General features: G+C 34.3%; 1 protein-coding gene across 1 annotated transcript in view; it reads right to left on the reverse strand.

The window, feature by feature from the left end:
- Positions 1-23,111, reverse strand: part of LOC145688387 (protein phosphatase 1H) — a 54,495-nt gene that overhangs the window by 19,301 nt on the left and 12,083 nt on the right. Inside the window, exons 3-6 of the mRNA XM_081762558.1 lie at positions 18,570-18,725; positions 16,362-16,559; positions 6,447-6,629; positions 223-330 (exon numbers count right to left, since the gene is read on the reverse strand). Of these exons, the coding sequence (XP_081618684.1) occupies positions 223-330; positions 6,447-6,629; positions 16,362-16,559; positions 18,570-18,725 (645 nt within the window). The remainder of the gene's footprint in view (positions 1-222; positions 331-6,446; positions 6,630-16,361; positions 16,560-18,569; positions 18,726-23,111) is intronic.

Here is a 23,111-nt window from a genome sequence, read left to right on the forward strand (position 1 = left end):
TGGACTCTGGAAACGGCCTACGGAACTCTCGCAAAATCAAAAACTTAAACTATTTCATGTACTAATACATGCGAAGGTAAGAGAGAAAAGAGAGATTATTATTATGTCTTAAACACCTGACGTATTTCAACTGAACTGAATAAAGTACGATTAATAAAAGAAACACTTACACCTCTACTTCAAGATAACAGACCACTTAAAATATAGTTAAAAAACACTTACTTCTGGCTGTGATGAAAGGAATGGTTTTATTGGAATGTTTGAATTCAGAGCCTTTAAATCATGGTCACCAAAACCTCGTGTAACTCCAATTGTAGAAAGAACTCGGCTCTGGAAATGAAATTTGCATTATCTCAATTACTTCAAGAAAAATGTGTTCTGAATACGAAGCAGAACACTTAATAGTAAAAGCAAATTTACAGTACTGAGTCAGCACACATAAATTAACTTCCTACATGCATATGAAATGTCATACCACACTTTAAGTAAAATCACAATGAAAACGGTAACCACTGTTTACCTGACAATTTATGACACTTGCCTCTCCGCTAGAGGCGATTCCGAGACATACACAGTAGATCTTTGAATTAAAGCCCGTTAAACTGCATAATGTGAACGCACATTTAGGGTACTGTATAATGAAAATACAAAAATAAGCAAATGTGTATGAAACATGTGTAACATGTCAAACTGTATTTTCTGAACGATCATTTGGACTTCCCAGATAACCTTGGTGACATTAGTGACGAACATGGTGAACGCTTTCACTAGAATATTTTTCAAATGGAAATGCATTATCAAGGCAAATGGAGTGCAAGAATGTTTAACTATTGCTGGACATTACGACACGACATTCCTGAGGTAAAATTTCGCAGAAAATCGGAAACGAAATATTTTTAAATCTTTCTTCACCTTTATTTACTTCTACGTTGCTCATTGCTTTGATTTCTTTAATTTAATTTTGCAGTTTTAACCTCCTTCCGTCTCTCGGCCATATAAGACGGGACTTCCAAATATGAGCTACGAAACTCACGGTTTAGTAGTATTAAAAAATATGGTGCAAACGGGGATCGAATCTGCGACCCCTGCACCAGAAGTAAGCGTACTTGCCAAGAGCGTCACCGCCTCCCCTATGATTTCTTTGTGTGCCAACACCGATTTTAAACACACTACCTTAGGAACTGTTGTTGCGAGATCATATCCTAATGAAAAATACACATAACTATGTGTATTTATGTAAGCTGCAGCAAGCATATACAAAAACAAATTTCACATGAAAATTGAGGCCGATGAGAAATTCTGCAATTAGATCTGTATTCAAGGGTGAAGTACCTTCCAGAAACAGATTGTTTTGGGACAAAGTTTAAATACTGATCTCTTGATTTTAATTGAACTGTAGTCGAGCCTTTACACTCATGCAGTATGTCATTTCATGCGCCACTTTTTATATCACCAATGTTAAGTTCGATAAAAGAAAAAAGCAACAATCAACTTTTCATGCTCTTTTTTTTTTTTTTTCTTTCTTTCTTTCCTTTTAATATGCAAAGGTACTAATGCTGATTATTATACTTTACTAACTTTGAACGTAAAACAATTGCAAAATCTAATGTATTAGTAGTAAATTTTCGTAATGCAATATCCGAGTACGCAAAGTACGGATGTTTTATTACATTACATGTACAATATAACAGAAATTCTATAATATGTATATTACAACGGTTCAAGCACTTGTAATGATTAAAATAGAGAAAGCGGGATTTTTTAGTCAAAAAGCGGGAGTAAGCAGAGGGATAACTAGTATACATCCTATTTACACAGAGTTACAAACTTGGACTCCTTTTCCAATGAACATTAAGTGATTCCATAATTTGTATATTGTTTATTAACTTTTACGCTTGCCCGGAAGTTATCAATTCTGGCTAAATTTCCTTCTGGAAGCGCATAAGGAACTTTTTATGCTGCCTCCTCATTTGAGTATTCTACGTTCTTTAACCTTTCTGAAAACTGTAATTTTTTCACTTTGGACTATCTTCCACTCATTTCAGTGAAGTAATGGCAGTAGAAGGTAATGTTCCACGTAAATTATCAAAACTTAAACTGCCTTTCAAACAATGATTGGTCAATGGTACTATTAAAAACCATGGTATATGGTCTTCTATTAAAATCTTCTCATTCCGTGCACGAAAACAGATTTTTCAGCTTTTCTTTCTTTCTTTTAGTTTAACGTTCCATGATTATGTATCAAGACTAAAGGAAACTGTAATAATGATAAATGAAATGGTGGAATGAAGAAAGTGGAGAACCCCAAGCAGATTCACGAAAACTGTATTTGCCCACCACAAAATTCACTCGCTGTCAACTGGGACCGAACCAGGGACGGGATGCACCAGAGATGACCGCTCTGCCACTGAGCCACCTTTCCCTTAATTTTGATCCTACTCCAGTTCTGTTATGTACGGTAACTGTTGAAATGAACTTGGAATTTTGCCTGAACAAGTTTTTCAACAGACGTAGAACTATACTCACAACCGTTTACGAAGCGATCTAACCAACTTCTTGTCAAGGGTTCAAGTTCTTCATGAAGTACATAAATTAGTGGCTCCTCTTTTTGAAACAACTTCAGAAACTTCTCAGATGGCGCAAGTATTAGAAAACTGGCTAAAAAAGATGTCTCTATTCCAAATTAGAAGCAACATTTGACACTTCGGGTACTATCAGAGAGCTCGTTTGCGCTCTAAAATAAACCAAGTGCCCACTTAAAAATCCTAACTCTAGTTATAACCCTTTCTGCAGCTGGAATCAAAGTCAACCAGTGTGTTTCAACAAAAAAGTAGCGTGAATTCCATTAAAATATTACTTACTTATAGTTATTTCTGATCAAAAAGTAGGAAAAGTATGACTAACTGAATCTTTGATATTATTTATTAATATATGTACGTGGCAAGTAAATTATGAAAACAAATACATTTCATTCACTGGGTTTCATTTACACTGACTTAAATTTGTACCATTAGTTTCCTGAGTGAACTATACATGTACAAAATTTCCTTTCTGCGAATGATTAGTAATGCTATCGTTAACTTTGAACATACACAATCAGATTAAAATTTTACTGTTAGCTATTTTTATATTCTTTCAACAATTACAACATTAACGGTTCTCTGTACTAGATACTCTATAATATAACAAAAACGGATTTTCCTAAACCTCAAGAGCACATAGTTAACAACACATTGTTGTGTTTAACATTAGAAGGACGGAGATCCGTCGATTGACGGTTTCGATTTTTTTTTTACTTCGTGTTATTTGCAATCGATTTTGGTATATCGTTTTGAAGTTGTTTTTTTTTTTTTTTTTTAAACTTTTATTTATTTCTTCTAAGATTTTTCGTGATGGTGTATATTTAATATTACTGTTTAATACTTTTGAAAAAAAAAATAAAAAAATAAAAAATAAGGATTTACCATTGGGAACGGACAGGCGTCAATTGACGGGTTACCCTTTTTACACACTCCTCTTTATTCTGCCGGTTTAGTAAAATGATCTGCCTTGTAATTTGGTATTTGTCAGTAAACAATGAAGCTTTGGATGATTTCCAACGTTTATTTCAGGTAACTTGTCTAAGCGCAGCCATACTGTAACTACTACAGCAATATATTTTCTTTCTGTCGGCAATATGAAAGAAAGTTCGTATACACGTTGAAGAGTATTCATTTCACTTGTTTTCCAGCAGGTTGGGCTGAAGGTTTTTGATTGTTCAGTAGTTGAGCTTTGGAGCACGCCACGAAACTACACCAAGTTAACTAAACAAATCCATCTGTTACGTGTTACGGTATTAGCCAAACGATGAAGTCGTCCTATCTTCCGCAGAATGGCCTTACAGAGGCAGAAATTATAGCAGAACTCCAGAACATATAACTATCGGAATCTGAAAATGACTGTGAAGATGTGAATTCCGTCATTATTAGTGATAGCAGGGACGATAATTATTGTCCTGTATATTCTACCAGTGCAGATTGACGAATAAGAAACTTGTGGTTCACAATGTGACACAGTGCCTTGAACGTGACCAGTCGCGTTGCAAGAGGTATGGGAAGGACAAGGGCTCATCCTAGTCGCTGTGTACGAAGCCGATAAAGAATTCAGATTCAATGTTCTAGACTGTTGACACAGAAGTTCAAGGCGAAGCAGATAATGGTGCACCAGGAGCGTTAGCAGCAACGCTAAATCGTCTTCATCAAAAAGAGCAGATATCGGAGCGGAGGAACGCAGCAAGGATGGAACTAATTGGGTTCGAATCGCACCAGGTCATTCAACATCTAGGCGAATTAGTCAAAATATTTTGAAGGAAATTGGTGGGCAAACTGGGTATGCCAAACGATACATGGATAAAGATTCTCCTTTAGTGCTTGAAGATTTTCCTCACTGATTCTATGCTTAGGTTAATAGGGTACTGTACAGAAAAGGAGGCCCTTCGTGTAACAGGGGACTTATCATGGTCTGTGTCGTTACGAGAAATAGATATATTTATTGCACTGTTATATGCTCGTGCAGCTTACGAGGCAAGAGAGCTAAGTATGAAAGATTTGTGGAATAAGAGATGGGGTCCACCATTTTCCTCTCAGACAATGGCAAGGGACAGGTTCCCCGAGATTATGAAATATTTTCGTTTTGATGATAAGGCAACAAGGGCTAAACGAAAGCAAACTGATAAATTCTGCCTTGTATGTGAACTGTGAAACAAGTTTCACGACAATTGTATTTCGTGCTACGGACCTACAGAAAACATCACAGTTGATGAGCAACTGTATCCTTGTAAATGCAGGTGCCCATTCTTCCAGTTTATGGCGAACAAACCGGATAAATATGGTATAAAATATTGGATGGCTGCAACTTAACCAATCGTTATTTTCTCAATGCTATTTCGTAATTGGGAAAAGATGAAACTAGACCTTTAGGACGGAGGGTGGGTGAGAGTGTCACTATACGACTTGTGAAGCCATTTTTGAACAAAGGTAGAAACATCACAACAAACAACTTTTTTACATCTCTTTCTTTAGCTAAGAAGTTCAAACAACATTGCACTAGCATTGTAGGAACTTTGAACACGAATACAAAAAAGTGCTACCTTCACAACAGAAGCTAAAGAATCCCTTGTACATACAGTTGTGTACCGAACTAGTGACTGTACTTTGGCATCATACCAGGTGAAAGTTAGCAAACATGTTTTAGTTTCGAGCAGCGTGCACACTAATGTAGTAACTGACGAAGCCAGCGAAAGAAAAATATTCTGTAACTTTGTATAATGAAACGAAGTGTGGCGTATATATATAATTGATAATATAGCGCGCAAATATAGTGTTACAGCAATGACTAGGCTTTGGCCAATACATATGTTTTACAATTTGCTGGACCTTTCCATGATAAATGCACGAACGCTGTACAATTTAGCATTTGATTGTCGAATGTTTAAATATATAAGCATGTCTTTATTTTGAAAGTTACTGACGAGTTGGTACCTCCTGAAGTAGCAACATCGAAGGTCATTACTCCCGAAGTGGTAGGCACTGTATCAAAACAATGTCAAGTAGGCTTTTGCAATAAATAAATAAATAAATAATAATAATAATAAAAAAAAAAAACATAACAAAACGAATGTTGCAGGTAGATTTGTGGAAAACGCAAAAGTAATGCAAAGATCTGCAAAAAATATGAATAAACATTACCGTAACAAAGAATTCAGAGCATTTTCTTTCTATTTCGTCTGAAAATCAAAACTTATATTGTGTCCTACAAGGCTGTTACGTATCAGAAACGTATTTAAACGTTTTTCTTCTTATGTTGGTATCAGTTCCGAATATTGTTATTCCCTGATATATAAATTGATTGAATGTAAGTTGCTTTTCAAGTGTAGCTTCCAATTCATTTGGTATGTTGTGTACTATTATTTGTAACAATTGATATGTCGTGTATTTCAAGAAAAGGATGATATAGTGTTTTCTATGTATAGCTTAGCTTTGCATATCCTATATATTGCAATTTTGTATTCAGGGAAATTAAACCTTTTTTGAAATGTATTGTTGTTTAACTTTGTCAATCACTCATCCAACTATATCAAAATTTATACTACAACAATCCGCTTTATAAGACCTAATTCAAATATGAACGCAAATAAATTAATTTGCAATAAATATTTGTACTAAATGCATCAGCCGTCAATTGACGGGTGTTCGTCCTTCTCGGGGTGTGGGTCTCTTCAGGCCTACGTGTTAAGGCGATTTGAAAAATGTCAAGAAGCGATAGTAATACAACTCTACCCATCTCACACTCCGCAATGATTGAAACTTCATTCAACCACCAACCACTTGAGTTTTGATAAAATTATTTCCTTCTGTATCCGCGGATATATAAATTTCTACCTATAAAATATTAAACTACGATCTTACCCGCTTTCCCTCGCCATGTACTACAGGAATTTTTAAATCATCCATTGTAACTGTTTTATATGCCCATCCCGTCATGTATGCATCGCGATACAAAATTCGTTTCCCTAAATCCTTTCGACCTGGGCGCCTCCAATAATCCAAATGTGTGTATTCTCCACCAAGTAACTCCGGTTTTTGTGCTGCCTATAAGTAAAAAGAAACAATGTTAGAAACAATTTAACACTATGACGTGAGCTTCTTGCAAGTTTTGAAAATGTATATCAAAAAGTACAAAAGATACGCTGATGTATAGAATGAATAAAGAGATACAGGTACAGATTTTACTAAAAGTATATTGTATTTCACAACGAACGTTACTAATCTTACGTCTGACAGCGAACAGTCGCCTGAAAGCTTTCAATTGCACTTTCTCATTACTGGGTTTTTTAAAGTACTGTATATACATCAAAGGATAAATAATACACAATTTTCTAGTATTTGAATAAATAAAAATACTAATACTGCAGTAAAACAGTTGGGATTTCCGACAAAATCTTCAGTACTGTGTAGTTCGTCACGTAACTCTCTGACGTTATTAGTTCATAGATATGTTTATTGGCCTCGATAATCATCTTGGTAGAAATTACTATTTTAATAAATAATACTAAATAGTACAAAAAAATACAAGGAAATCGTAAAAGTTTTCTTTGATTTTTGTAGTATTAAAAAGAAAAGGTTAATGAATGCAAGTAGAATCATTGAACATCCTCAAAGACAATACATACTGGCACTATTATTGCTATAGTTGAAATATATTGTTCAGTTACGTATCTAGGTTTTACTTTTCTATTTCCACAAGAGTACCATCTTCAGTACGAGGAAATGGGGAGTTTACGTATGCGAGTTCCGAGAGAATAGGAAGATTTAATTAACATATCTGAATGAGTTGAGTTGATTTTGAATTTAACGTCCCTTTCAGCAGCGAGGATATATGAGACGAGAGCTACTGATTAACGTAGAATTGGAACAACATGTGCTCCAGCCGTAATAAATCTGAAGTTCGATTTTTCTTAGTACGGCGTTTGCACCATTTTTATTATTCTTTCCAGTCATACATTAATTAATACCCATAAATAAAACAATTCGATTACAAGAAGTTTCAAATCACTAATTTAAACTTAGTATCAAATATGAAATAACGATGGAATAAGAGAAAAGTCTGAACGCTGGACTGACAAAGAGTCGAACCACCATCTAGAATTTGAAGAATACAGCGCCAAAAATACAGCGAACTGATCGTGTCCTTGTAGTAGATCAATTAATAGTTCTCCGCCTGACAAGCATGAGATCATTATTTCATACCTAGTGGTACACAGTTCAATTATGTAAAATACTCGTGTATTGAGAACGCGAAAAGCTTCCTTAACTGAAATATTCATTGTTTAATTACTTGGTTGATTGATTTCGAGTTTAGCGTCCTGTTTACACCGAATCTTATAAGACGTTGACCTACAGATTAACGTGGGATTCTAGCCAGGTGAGCTCCCATCGGGAATCGAACCCAGATCTTCCACGCCTAAGGTGTGAATACTAGCCCTATAGTCACGGGGTAGTTCTGTTGGATTACTTTGTACAAACTGCCAGCACATGCTTCGCCAATAGAGACTTGAGAAATATAAAGCTCAAAATGAAGTTGATCGTGTCATCAGTAGTTGTATAATATATAGCCTATTTTAGTCTAAAGACGCTGGACGTTATAGCAAGATTTAATTTTGGTTATTCATTATACATGAATCACATGCAATCAAAACGTATCATATTAACTGTTCGAATAAATGAATTAAAGTAAATTATAATTTACCAGAAAATAAAGAAAACCTAATCACACATGTTAAAACCGGCACATACACCTTAGGTTCTTTCGCTAAATACATCACATCAGATAGGGAGGGGAAGAAATTAAAGAACACAAAAAAGTTATTGTGAAGTGTGGTGGTACTATCTTGAAATCCAATATTATATGATAATGTAGCTAGGCTCCAAGCAGAGAAAATATAGTGGCAGACGATAAAAACTAATGGGAGAGTAATACTGAAGGAGAACGAAGAAATAATAAATTAACTTAATAATCCTAATAATAAACTCTGGTAGACAGCAAAAAGTATCACCCTTTAGAAGTTTCCACTTCGTCTAGCAAATACCAACAGCTGGAGAACGTTTGCTGCCATCTAACGGCGAAATATGTAACTTCTATTACCTTCGCTTCAATAGCAGAGAATGGAATACGGATAGCTAGTATTAACGTCGCCGTTACCCGTGAAGTGTCAACGGATTAATTCTATTAACGAACTCAGCCGAGATAATTACTCAAGGTATACACTAAAAAAGCAAAATTTGAAAATTCGGCATTTCTCTGACTTTTCATATGATTTACATAAAATAATTGTAAAGTCGTCATCCTCTTTCCCTACCTCACCAATATGACAATTTCTTTTCAGCATTTTTTTTTTTCTTTACCGACTACGAATTCGTTTCAATATATATATTGTCACTATTTCTTTCGTTTTTCAAAAAGACTCCACAATTGTTTACACACAAGATCACATATTTCTACATAAAATGTAGGCAAATATGATTAAAACTTTCAAAGAGAAAAAAAGAAAACTGTATTTGAACTGAAACTATTAAACTATATTCAAAAACAAGATTAACGCAAAATTGTGACCAAACACTGATCTTCGCGGAAAGAAAATATTGAAATTTACGTCAAGGAAGACATTTTCTCCTTGATCTCTGCAGTTTGGTATCAATGGCTAGATTCTTTTCATCACTATCCCGTTTCAGACGTATTCTCTGTTGCTCCAAGTCTCCCAGTTGTGCAACCAACATTCTCTTCTTAGCTCGCTTAACTCTTTCTTCTACTGGCGCAAGTACGTTTCCTAGTGTTTCTGATGCCTTTTACGTAAAACAGCATCTTCTGATGATTTTCACATGTTCAATACCTCCTGTCCCTTGTACCTGGCTATGAATATGCCTTTCAGTTATAATAGTCTAATTCATATTTCCCATTAAGAGTGATTTATTGACGAAAACCCCTCTTTCAACAGTTGCATTTCCATACGAAAATGACAGCCTAATTTTTGCTATCTTTCAAAATTTTTGTATTTTTCAGTGCCAGCAAGAAACTTGCTATAAGCAGCGTCAAGTTCTAATTCGTTAGGAACTCTGCAACACTTCTTGAAATTCTGCTGACTTTAGACTGAAGAAAGAGATGTATTCTCTCCCAGAGTTTTCAGCAAGCACATAAACTATTGATGTCGGATGTATGAACTTCGTCTAGAAGAAGAGAGAACCTTTTTCTGACATGTACATGGGGTGAATGTTGAATTACATTAGAATCTAACGAAGACAGGTATTTAACTGCTTTGTACTCTAAAGGACTGCTCTGTTGAAATTTGGTAATCACAAGAGTTAGAATCTAGCGGTAGCCGTAAAATTTCTAGTTTCTGTTGTTCCCTGGTCTCTGTTACTATGGTCCTCTGTTTCGCCCCCTGACAAAAAAATGGCAGACAAAAATCCAATGTCGACATTTATGCTCACAGTAACGTTTTCTGTTTCTATCGCATGAGTACTTAATAGCCATATATCTTGTCCATTTCGGCAGTTCTGGTTTCACACATCAAATCACGAGATCTCGTAGAAGTTTCCCTACAGCATTAAAGACGAATGAGACAATTGGTCTTGAAATCTGAACGCAGGAAGGGCTGGTATTCAATAATTAACATCTTGCAGAAAGCTAGTTTCCACTTTATACACAGGTTTGGCTAGTGGGGGCTCCGCCCCTAGACCCCCTCGTTTGCTCGGCCTCGCACCTCTAAAACCCACAATTCTACGAAATTTCAAGTTTCTTTTCGTATTTCAACTATCTAAAAGATAAGATTTTGTATTCTACGAAAACACCCATTTAAATAACATGGGAATTACTTCATCCCCCTTTAGACCCCTTAAAAACTAAAAATATTCTTTTGGCAATTTTCCTGTAGATTAATTTTGGAAGACTACAACCATGCCAAATTTAATCATTGTAGCCCTACAGGAAGTGCCCAATAATTTGGGGGTGTAAAAGGTGTCCCATATAAATAACATGGGAAAAATATTTAAGTTCTCCATAAAACCATTCTACAGTTGGAATTTTTTTTATTTTTACTTATTTCCTTAGTTAACGCTAACGAAAACGTACAAGCATACCGAATTTCAAGTTTTTATCGCAATTCCAAGTACTTAAATATGAGATTACAGATCCAAAAAAGGCCACTTGAAATAACGTGGAATTTCTTCATCCTCCCTTATAATTAAAACTATTTACTCTTGGCAATTTTCCTGTGGCTTGGTCCCAAAAAGCTACAATCATGTCAAATTTAATCATTGTGGCCCTACAGGAAGTACCCAATAATTTTGGGGTGTAAAAGATGTCCCATATAAATAACATGGGGGAGATTTTTCAGTTCCCCATAAAACTACTCTGAAGTTAGAAATTTTTATTTTTACTGATTTATATAGGTAACGCTGACGAATACATATAAGCATACCGAATTCCAAGTTTTTATTTCAACCCAAGTACCTAAAATGTGAAAGTAAAAAAAGTCCATTTAAATAACATGGAGAATTTCTTCATCCCCCCTTTAGACCTCCTAAACATTAAAAGTATTCACTTCTGCCAAATTTCATGTGGGTTAGTACTGAAAAGCTATAATCATGCCAAATTTCAACTTTCCACGTCAACCGAAAATATCCGTTTAATTTTATGCCAGTTCATGTAGTTTTATATATAGTTAGGATTGTTTGCTGCCTCGTGTTTGGCTGCTTCGCTTGTTGTATAAATTACCTAGTCCCAAATTCTAATGCCCTCTGGAAACAAATGACAGTTTCTAACCAGCGGACGCTACACAATTTCACAGGAAATTTTGTATATCCTATCATCTAATTTCCTTGACGACATCGTCAGTAAACTTTCTTCGACGAGCTGAAGTCACTGAATAAGTAATGTACGTGACGTAGTTGGTTGCACATATGTCAGTCCACTGATTCATCGTGATTCATCGCATCATCAATGATTCACAATGTCTTTACGTTAAAGACATTTCTGTTATTTTTAAGTATTCTCCATTTAACAAAACAAAAACATCCGGAGAAACTTCAAATTTTTCCCTGACCCTTTCAATCGGTTTACCTGACCATCTTTAATTCACCTGACTTTCCACCTTGTAAGAACCCTGCACTTTTGTTCACGAGTCATCATATAGATTAACGGACGGACATAGTAACATTACAATATTATAGTACCACTTGCCTCATCCTAAAAAATGTATCAGTCTGTCTGTTACCCTAATCCTAATAATGAACAGTCACTTTAATAAATGTCCCTTCTGTCCTATCGGGTGATAGAATTTGCAAATATAAAACTACTAGTATAAATTAATGAGAAAATTAACAGAAAAAAAATAAAATAATGGGAGATAATGCAGAATGAAAAGTATATAGAAAAACTACTGTGATAGAAAAAAGATGTCAAAGATAAAAATAGGAGTATGAGAAAGAAAGCACATGTAATGAGGTAGGATATTATCGACTGTTTAAACCAAAACGGGTTCTCGGATAGGATGGTAATGCGCCTCGATTCTCTTTCCCTATCTAGGATTAGGATTAGAGTAAGCTTGTTTTTTCTTGGCACGCTTCCCGCGTCAAAGATGGACTGTCTGCAACACGATGTTGTCACGACACGATTATGTTGAGAGTTAGTACAATACTCTGAATTCTCAAGTCTGGTTTGTAGTATGAAATGGGAACAAAATTTTCTGGGGGATGCTATTGTCACATTCTCATTCCACGAATCATAGGATCGTAATTTATTATACCAACAACCGAGTCTAAATGTTAGATGTAAGACTAAACTAGATCAATAAACAAATGCAGAAAATCTGTACCGTTGCCGAAATGCTTTTTTTTTTTTTTTTATTTTATTTTTTTCCTGTTTTTGTTACTGTAATAAAACCTAATAAAAGATTTTCATTTTAGGGTACACAATTCACCCACACATAAAGAATTTTTAAAAATGCCGGTACTGGAAATTTGTTCGGAAAGACAGTAAGTTACAGTTACAGAGTTTGTTGTCATTTATCTTCAGGGAGGCAAAGGTCGAATTCCAAGCTCATCCCCCGAAGAGCTTGCTTCCCCTTCGCCGTACCCTTCAATAATCAACTTATAAAGTGTTTCTCTAAGCATCGTATTATCGAAATGAATATTGTTTTCTGTCTATGACACGACTTGCTGATAAAAATGGCTTATTACTCCAAGTAGCATCAAACTCTCCTTAAAGAGTTATACGCACTAACTATTCACGCGCATCATCATGCAACGGTTTACCTTACATCAGTGTTCCACCTAATATAATAGCTAGGACTACAAGAACATCTACGAGTATACAATAAAATATAACTTCCATTTTGCAGTAATAAACAACTCCTGCACAACACTAGAAAAGCAGCCAAGCGCCACACCAATCACAAATCACTGTAATACACTTGTTCGTATGTGGTAACTAAGCACTTCAACTACCCGCCAAATAGCTTTAACCTCATTTGATGCAGTGGCTGACAACTGACGTCACTTACACGACAAAACTAATAAGATGTCGATTGGATTAAAATGTTCACGTGGGTGCTACCAGAAAATACATTAAAGGCCAACCAAGTACACTGGCGGGAAATGTGCCAAGATAAAACAAACGTACCCTAGGAATTAGATTTCTGGGCTTTCGGCATCTCTGGCCACGTTAGCCCGTCACGTGCCGAACATACTACTCGGGAAATTGGAAAGAAAAGAAGCGGCCTGAGACCATTATGTTAAGTATCATCCCGGTATTTGCCTGGTATGAATGAGGAAAATCCAGGAAAACCTCAGTCAGCATTGCTGGCCTGAAAAAACTTCTACACTTTTTCGACTGAGTGTCCCACTGGGAATCAAACCCGGGACCGCTCACACCAAAGGCGAGAGTGTCAGCGACTAAGATACGCGGAGCCACTTCTCTTTATTGGAAAGCGAATAGCAAGTATGCTTAAAGAGCACTATTTTGGTGTGTCTGAGATTGTTTTCGCAAGTTTTCTGTTAACTCATTGTAACGAATCACTTACAAGAAAATTGTAAAAACGCGTTGTCTTAATTTGAATGCACTTTTGATTTGCAACACACGTACTTAAAGTTTAAGGAAACAATAAGCGATAAAAGATCAAACTTCTATATAACTAAGTAACATTACTGTCATGATCCTCAAGCAAGTACACTACAAGGCTTCATTTATGCTATCTGTACATACCGCTTTGTGTCAGACAAAACACTTTTCAGAAAAATATTCACAACCAATAACCAGTTGCTTCGCTCCTTGTTGGACACGTTACATGTCTGAAGAGATACATTATGCTAAGTACATACTTGCATTTAAATGCATGTCACTTTTCTGACACGCTACACGTCTGAACGTATAATACAAAGCAAGTAAATCTCGAACTAACTAGGCGATTAGACGCAACCAACAGCGGTAAATAGGGTGCAGTGTACACACACTTTCTATATACATATTATTCACTATCTAATATTATTAATTACTTAACATTGCATATAATTAAGGGGGCTGGTGCAAGAATAATCTATCCCACTTCTTTCATGCATTATATATGAAAGCGGGTCCCACCTATTATCTGTGGTTTCAATTTCTTTAGTATGGAATATGCTAAACCTTGTCTATTTGGTATCTAAAATTTATAGACTTATACATTGTTACCTTTCTTGAAATCTTTAATTGCTTTATCTCACGAAGTTGTAAATATGAGATTGGTCCTTCTTCAACCAGGCTCTTCAATCATTTGTTAAATTTCGCATATTGGTTTGATAAACTGCTTATTTTTATGCAATCACTTATTATTATTATTATTATTTATAAGAAAAACGCCAAAACAGCAACTCGGTTAGTAGCTGACATTCTTTTAATGTACAGTACTTTATTTCTCCGGTAAATAGCGCAAAAAAAAAAGAAAAAGAAAAAATGTAGTTTTCCAGTTTGTTTAAAATCGTAATATAGAATCAGAAGCAAATATTAACGTGTAATAATTCTGTAAATATTTATCTTATTCATTTGAAGTTTTTAGAATAAATCTTCTAATGTGTTTATATATACAGGGTGGCTCAAAAGTAGTTATACACCCTTGCATTGATCAAGTATAACATTCTAGCTTATAGGTTTATTTGCTTCGACTCTCCCAAGCTTAAGATATAAGTAAAAGCACATTAAGAACAAATAATAAGGTAACTAAGTCTACGTGAAGGATAACAATAAGAAATTATATAAAATGCAATGAGCTGATGAGTACGGAACTGTATATCTACTTTTGAGCTATTCTGTGTATATTACCAGCTATTTGCATAAAAATCCGAAGACGTAACAAAAAGAAGCTCGTTGGTTGGTGGAATACAGAAATCCCAATAGAGGTCAAAAAGAGAAGTTAGACAGCGTTTATCAACAATTACTGAAGAAGACGAGAAGTTGTCGGTCATCAAATTATCACGACTTACAACCTCGTAAGTAAACGTTCTCTTTATTGAATAAAGCTAAGATGTAGCTTAGTATGACAATAAAGGTGTGCTCTAAAATTATACAACTAGGATAAAAAGATACAAAACGCTCTGCTTCGAGCCTGCGAAATCACTATTCAGTCCCGAGTACGACTAACATAAACACTACAACAGTTCCTAAATAATTTGCCACAAAAGAGCCACATACTTTTTTTTTTTTTTTTTTATCTTTCTTTCTTTTTATCATTCCTGACTATCCAAAGTACTTTAACTTGAAGAGTTACTACGTAAAACAACAAATCATACTCTTATTCATTTGGACTAACCTTTGTATACGTTTGTCATATAGCAATTGCCGAAATTTTGAACGGAAAACCCCATCTTCCTCAACGGCTCATTTTTAAAACATCACGATCAAATATCACAACGTGACATCCATCATTGAAATAGTGAATTGTCAAAACGAAAACGTTTCTTTTAGTAATAAAAATATGTACAAATAACTCGAAATTATCAGCAAGGAAAACTACTCTTTAAACTTTTTTTGTTCCTAAAGAAAAGAAAAGAAAAGAAAAGAAAAAACTGCCTACGGGTTGAACGGTACAATACAAGTTTATTTTAAAACACCTTTATTTCCGGACACATTTATGATTTCAGTGCAATAACTTACCAAAACTAAACCTCCAAAGAGTTACTAAAAACTCAGACTACAGGTAAAAGTGAATTTTTTCCCCCTCATTACGTTCATTTACCAGCAAACAAGTTACTTTTTAAATATTTCTGTACAGATTCATATGAAGAAATACAGAAAAAATATTATATATATAAACTCTATTCAGTGCTTTGTGTAATGCAATTATTTGAATTCGAAAAGACTGTATCATGAGAACAATAGAAGAATGAAGTGGATACTTATGACAAGCCAACAAGTAGTAGATAATCGATTAAGTGTATAACGTTATTCACAAGAAGATTGAAATATCAAGAAAAGTTTCGTACCAGTGGTTCTGTATAATTTTATATGTATTAGTGCAGTTTTTCTTGCTGATACTATCGAGTTATTTGTACATGTTTTTACTGTTGAAAGGAACATTTTTGTTCTGATACTTCAGTACTAATTAACGATGGATGCCATGTGATGTGATAAATTTGGTCTTAATGCTTTAAGAAAAAGCCACTGAGCAAGATGAGAGTTCTCAATTGAAAATCTAGGTAATTACTATATAACAAATGTATATCAAGATTAATCCACGTGAATATCTGTAATCATGCATCAGTTTGGTTCCTGAAGTTGCTAAATCATAGTCTTACCAATTGACGAATTCTCTGCCTCTCCGTTTCAGGTGTGAAGTCATTTGATAAAGGGAAGGCACGATTATTTCTGCATAATACAGCCCTTGAGTCACCCGCATTTGCAATATATACTTTGCCTAAAATAAATAGTGCTACTAATGCCGTGCATCCACCTTTCACCTTATACTTTCTTTTATCTTCCGCAATAAGCTCGTCCTGAAACATAAGAACAAACATTAATGAAGCACTATTATTATTAGCATTCAACGTAATTTACTGTACTTGCCAGCATATAAAATGCATCCCATTTTCTATATTCAACTGTGAGGAAAAACATTTTTTTCAATGCATATCATAACGATATTTTACCAAGAAAATTATGAAGTTCATGTTCAACTAAATGTAGAATAGCACGTGCGTCTGGGAATATCTACATCGCATGTGTGTACAAAGAAAAGCATACATACTATGAATTGATAAATAAAGTTATTGTATTTAAAATACATTTACTGAGTATATAGCTGGAACAACACAGATTCGGGAAATACTTACTGAAATTGAAATAATCAAAATTTATAAGCATTCCATTTTTGGACTTATTTTCAAAGAAAAAAAATGCACATTATACGCCGGCAAATACGATAACTAATTCTTCAAGGTATAATTCACAATTGCACTAAATGACTAAAAACTTATTTTATTGTTCTTATTATTATTATCATCTGAAAGGTATGTACCGCATACGGGTAGTAAAGACACCAGGATATCTGTATAATGTTTACAATATTTACATTACAGAATTCGGAAATAAATGTTTCAGCAACAATGTTAAATTTTCATGTCATCAATTTCGTAGTTCACATTCCATAAGCTTGATGTGGTTTATATTCATAGTTTCGCAGAGTATATTCTAAGGAATAATTATAATCTCATTCTTTACTAGAGATTTCTGCTCTAGATGCTAAAATTTACACAATAAAAATAAGAACAATAGATGCAAGCACTGCATATCTTTCAACGAATATAGATAGTTTGGATTACAACATTTTTTGCAGTACAGCTTTTAACACAATTGTCCAATTATATCCCTAAAATCCTTTACAAAGATCATCGTATCTTGAGCAACGCTGCCCATTTCTAGCTGAAATATTGAAGAAGGTACATTTACTTCTATAGAGAGTATATGGTAGACTTCGCTTGTTTTTCTAGAAATCCATCCCTATAATGTATAGTTGATATTTAAATTTCTTATTAAACTTTCACGACGGAAATGCTTTATAGTCGAGAACATTCAATACAGGTAGTGTTCATTCCGAAAAATAAGATTCAATAAACCTAGATTAAAGTCTCGAAGGGTGTACGAAGTATACTGTGAATGTAATAAGTGCTACATAGACCAGCTCCAAGAAGAATATGGAATGGAAATTAACTACTCAAAAATACTCAAGAATAACCAACAACAGAACACGCAATAAATACTGGGTACGTTTTGTTTTTCAGGAGACAGAAATTACTACACAGAATGAATTTAAAAAGAAAATCTTGAGAGAGGGCATGGATATAATAATGACGTAGAGTAAGAGATAAAAGGGCGCACTTATTAATACACAGAAGGAAAGAGAAGTTAAAAAAAACTGTTCAATAACGTGAGATTTTGATTTTTCATATCAAATAATAAATTGTGAATATATTTTTCAAGAAAGAAGAAAAAAGAAAACTACCACACATATTATAGTTTAACTCAAAACTAATAGCTTACAATTCACTCCTGACAAAGCTGACAGGAAAGCTAGCGAAACGATCAAGTATTTTTCTTTTTCTTAAAATATACATGACATTTAGTCTACGTTTCGAAGTATAGTTGAACTTCATGAACGATAAAATTAAACTAATTAATTAAAATGTTCTCTGCTAAAAGAGGGGTTCAAATTGACAGCAAATTATAGATGAGCGACATAAAATGATATAGCAAGTGACATGCAGAGATAAACTCAATAAAGAGAACGAATATCCGCAAATTAGTTTTTCAATTGACCAAACCAGAAAAGAAAATATCAACGTAGGAAATAAAGAACTACAGATGCAACAGAATGTGTAATATCAGTATCCAGAATAAATGCTCTTTCGATATGAACTATGCTAAATGAATTATATGACTTACACATTAACATAATACGTAGATAAACTACTCAAGAAATTTTGTAAATTATCAATACGAGGTCTTACCATATCCCAAAACGCGGACTCTAATGCTCCAATTATGAGTGATTCCTTAGATACTTCTTTGTCTGGAAAATACATAGCTGTACCCTTACCGGAAGGTGGAGCAGTTTCTCCTTCTAGAGGAGGTAGCAGGTGATCGAAGATATCTATCAACTTTTCCTGCAATTATAGGCATGTTTTATTACAGAGAAAAATGTGTACAGAATCCAAAATTTAAAATATCACTTACATATAAATGTTTCAATCAGCTGAAAGAAAAAAGAAGAAAGAAAAAAAAAAGACACTCATTCACCCACACATAACAATAACGAGGGTATCCCACTGAGTACAGTATTCCAAAAATTAAGGTTTCAATCTGTACTAATAATTTTACAGCGTATTTCAACTTTCTTTCTTTCTTTTTTTTTTTTTTTAATAGAAGATGGGGCTGCGGTGGCTCAGTGGTAGAGTGCTAACGTCTGGTGCATGGGGTCCTCGGTTCGATCCCAACTCGCGCCAAGTAAGCTCTGTGGTAGACGAACACCGCGTGAGTGGGTTTTTCTCGGGGTTCTCCAGTTTCCTCCCACTTTCCTCATTCCATCATTTCATTCATTTCTCATTATCACCGTCTCTTTTAGCCTAGCAGGCATAAGTGTGAACTTAAAGATTCCATTTCATTTCAAAATAGAAGATAATAATGATACTTTACACTGTAACTTCACTACACTTACAAAATGTTATAATCTAAAATACCAAGTTTTCAAGAAGTTCCTCATTGTTTAGCAGTACGTTATCAAATTGGATGACATAACCGAATATAAACGATAAGGATTATTTTTTCTTTTAAACTTTGGACTACAACAGGTTGTACGAAAATAAATCTTCAGTTGGACGTTTCTTGTTATCCCGCGTACGGTAAAGGAGACGGATGATAAAAAGTAGAGAATTGGAAGAATGGGAATGTGGGAAGAAATCGGAGAAACGAGAAAGAACGCACGAACACGATCTTGTCTACTACATACATTGCCTGAGATCGAAACAGGGATCCTTTGCACCAGAGGTACTCCTGTAACTATTAAAAAACTGCGCAATAAAATTTCATTTTTCTCTTGTTTTCATTACCTTCTAAATTTCAGGACCAACAGTTTCACCATTCTTCCTCTTCCTTTTGCAAATCAACACGACAATGTAGAAACTCTAACTTAAAACTCGAAAAATATCTGACACTCCAAAACAAGAAATTGACATTAGGTTTGAGTATTACTTTCATTTATAGCCACTGCCCTTTAGACGTTTACATACAGTCCTGTTTGTTCAATTCCGAATAAAATAAAGTAACTGACAGAAAGCTAACAACACAGTATGACTAGTAGGAACATACTATAAGAGAAACATGACATATCAAGAAATTTATTTATCGACATGGTAAAGGGGAGCTTATAATAATTTGCTTCAAGGAGCAATGCAATTGAGAATTATTATTATTATTATTAATAATAACATGTATATTCTCTCTAAGAAAGACGAACACACCTCATTGCAATGGGCTCTGATTTATAATCATAATAATGTTACATACGTATATATAGGATTAACAATAAAAGTTAACGGATTCTGTTGCATACAAAATACAGTTAATAAAAGGAGAATTTCCTTAATACAATCCTATAATATTTCCATACATTAGAATTCTATATGGAAGAACACATTGATCAAATGGTCATTTTGTGCACGACTCGTCGACTTTCATCTTGCTGCTTGTTCGCTTATATTTTGGAATGCATAGCCGAAAATAGTCCAGGGTTATTATTATACTCCAATGGTGATGTTGCCTGGCCATCATAATCCTATTGTATGGAAACACATTGTATCTGTTGCACTACAGTCATTCTCCTTTTGCTATATGCATTTTATGTAAAACAGCCAGTAAGTCATAAAAAATTCTGTACAAGCAAAGTAACGTGGACCTCAACTGTCTTAAATTTTCCTCCATTAAACATCATTTTTCTTTTAATTATATACATTAAATATGACAAAAAAACACATATCTCATGTTTGCAACGAAGTTACGAGAAAGCTGTGCTTTTCTTAAAAATACCACATATAAAACACACATGTAGAAATTAAAACGTATAAACAATACAATGATTCTAATGTGGTCAATCTTCTAAAACTCAAATTTTACTATACTGTAAAGAACTTTAGTTCGTCTCCTTTTGCCTAAAGGGTAGAACGTGGGACGTAACACTCAAAAATAAAGTTAGTATTTCAAGGCTTGTCAATCTCATCGTTTTATGGGATTAAGGAAATACGCGGTGAGAATTTCCAATCATGATAGATAGTATACGTTAGATAGATCTCAATCCAGCAAACGCCTAAAAGTCTTGATCAGGAATTATAATTCTGGGTATTACCGGCACTTACAGCCTTTAAAGCCCTTCCAGACTAAGGGATGACGGTCCTCCGTAATCACACTACCCGGAAAAGTGGGGAGGAAGAAAAAAATGAGGAAAGAAGGAAACGGTCCGGGATCTTTTCATGTTACGTACCATCCGGGCATCTCCCTATTATCAATGAGGAAACCCAGGAGAACCTCATTCAGGGTAGTTGGGCCTGAAAAGGTTTTTACGGACTACGCTACGCGGGGTCACGTAAGAGACTTGAGAGCAGCATCAATATCCTGTCGACCTTTTACGTAGCACGAATAAACAGATCAGTAGGAACTGTTTAACTTAGGTGGATATTAAAATTGACGTACATAGAATGTACCAGATTTATCTATTTTTGAGGAGGTAATATTTTACGATGAGAGAAAAAAACTTTAAATGTTAAAAAGACACATATTTACAGACAGTGTAATACTACATTAAAACTCGAATTTGAATCAATGTCCATGTACTATACACTTTTAACATTCTAATATAGAAATTGAATTACAAAACCACAATCTCTCACCACATGCAGCACAAGCAATTTGGCAAATATAGTTTAATGGCTCTCTTTAGCATGAAAACAAATTACGAAAATTAGTTTTACGAAGTATGGCATTAGTAACTAACTTTTATATTTCTGATTCATTTTTTTAAAACTAATACTGAAGTCAGTCAAATTCAATCGAAGTGACTGTGTGCTTGCCAATTTTGAATGACTAATGCATTTTTCTCATATTAACCATAAAGGTACATCACTATTGCGATCAGAAAACGTTCAAACGTTGAAACGTATATAATTTTTTGGTAAAATTTGTGAAAATACTGATAAAGAATGGACATCTGTCTATTACAGATACTAACACAATAACTTGTTTCCCTTACCCCTTAAAAACAAAACACACACGAGTTATTTTGCACTCGATTAGTACTACTTTAAGAATGAATCCGTTAATACTCGCACAAATTGCATTAAAAAGAAGCCATGCTTATTATTTTCGTAGTTCAATTCTTGCAGACTACAAACCTAATTTGAAGAGCATTTTCCATTTCACAAAGTTCGTACTGACCTCTCACGTGTAAAGGCGAAAAAAAGTCAGGAATGTAAACTACTTCATTTATTCTTTTCTAGTTATTTTATTTTATTTTTAAAATAATAATCTGTAAAAGGAAACATACTTGTTATTCAGAAAATTATTTGTGTTGAACGTTTACAAAAAACATACACCTTATTACTAAATTAAATTTTAAAATGTATTGTGAGAAACTTCATAGCTGATATATCAACCTACAATAGGCAACACATACATGATGAAAACATTTTTAAGACCAATAAAACCTCTTAATTACCCGCCTGTACGAGTTAGATTCTGAAAATTACAAAATATATTATATTCGAACAACTACTGGTACGAAGTAAGCCCAGGAAACTTTCTTTCCCTCATGAATATTCCTTTTATCAAATGAAGTTTCAATTGAATGACAAGTTGTCCTGTCGGTTATTTGTATATTATGTAATATATAACACCACTTGTATTTTCGAAAGCTACTCGTTAAGACATTGTAATACTGTGATTCAGATCGCATTACATAAGTAACGCTTCAAACACTGTCTAAATATTAAAGCAATTGCAGTAATATGCCGACAAATTGATTGTACAATATTTTAGTCCTCTAAAAATTTCCGACTTCACTTGGCTAACACTGAACACTATTATAACCTCAGTTGCACCCAAACCACTCTCCTACACTCGGAAAATCCCAATAGTGCCTGGATCAATATTGAAGTCTGTTAGAACTACTGGTGGCCATTAACAATGGTAAGTGCTTTTCTATTTATTGCAAAGCGAATATGTTACAAAGAGAAAATTCACCTTGTTTGTTTAAAAGAATATACTATATTTAGAAAGTGACAGATTCGATACACGGATTTCTTTGTTCCATTATACTTCCTATAAATATACTGATTTCCAATGCCCAACAACAGTAGTTATCTGATCAAAATAATTATTAATTATTCTGCCTGTTGGCAGGTCCTGGGGTTAATGAGTGTAAAATCCTCTGTTAATGACACAGTTAATGAGTGTAAAAACCTTTCCAGATTAGAGCCTGGAAATGTTTCTTCCATGTTTTTCGT

Source organism: Thermobia domestica, chromosome 6 (assembly GCF_964235325.1).
Source record: "Thermobia domestica chromosome 6, izTheDome1.hap1.1, whole genome shotgun sequence".
Taxonomy (NCBI): Eukaryota; Metazoa; Arthropoda; class Insecta; order Zygentoma; family Lepismatidae; genus Thermobia; species Thermobia domestica.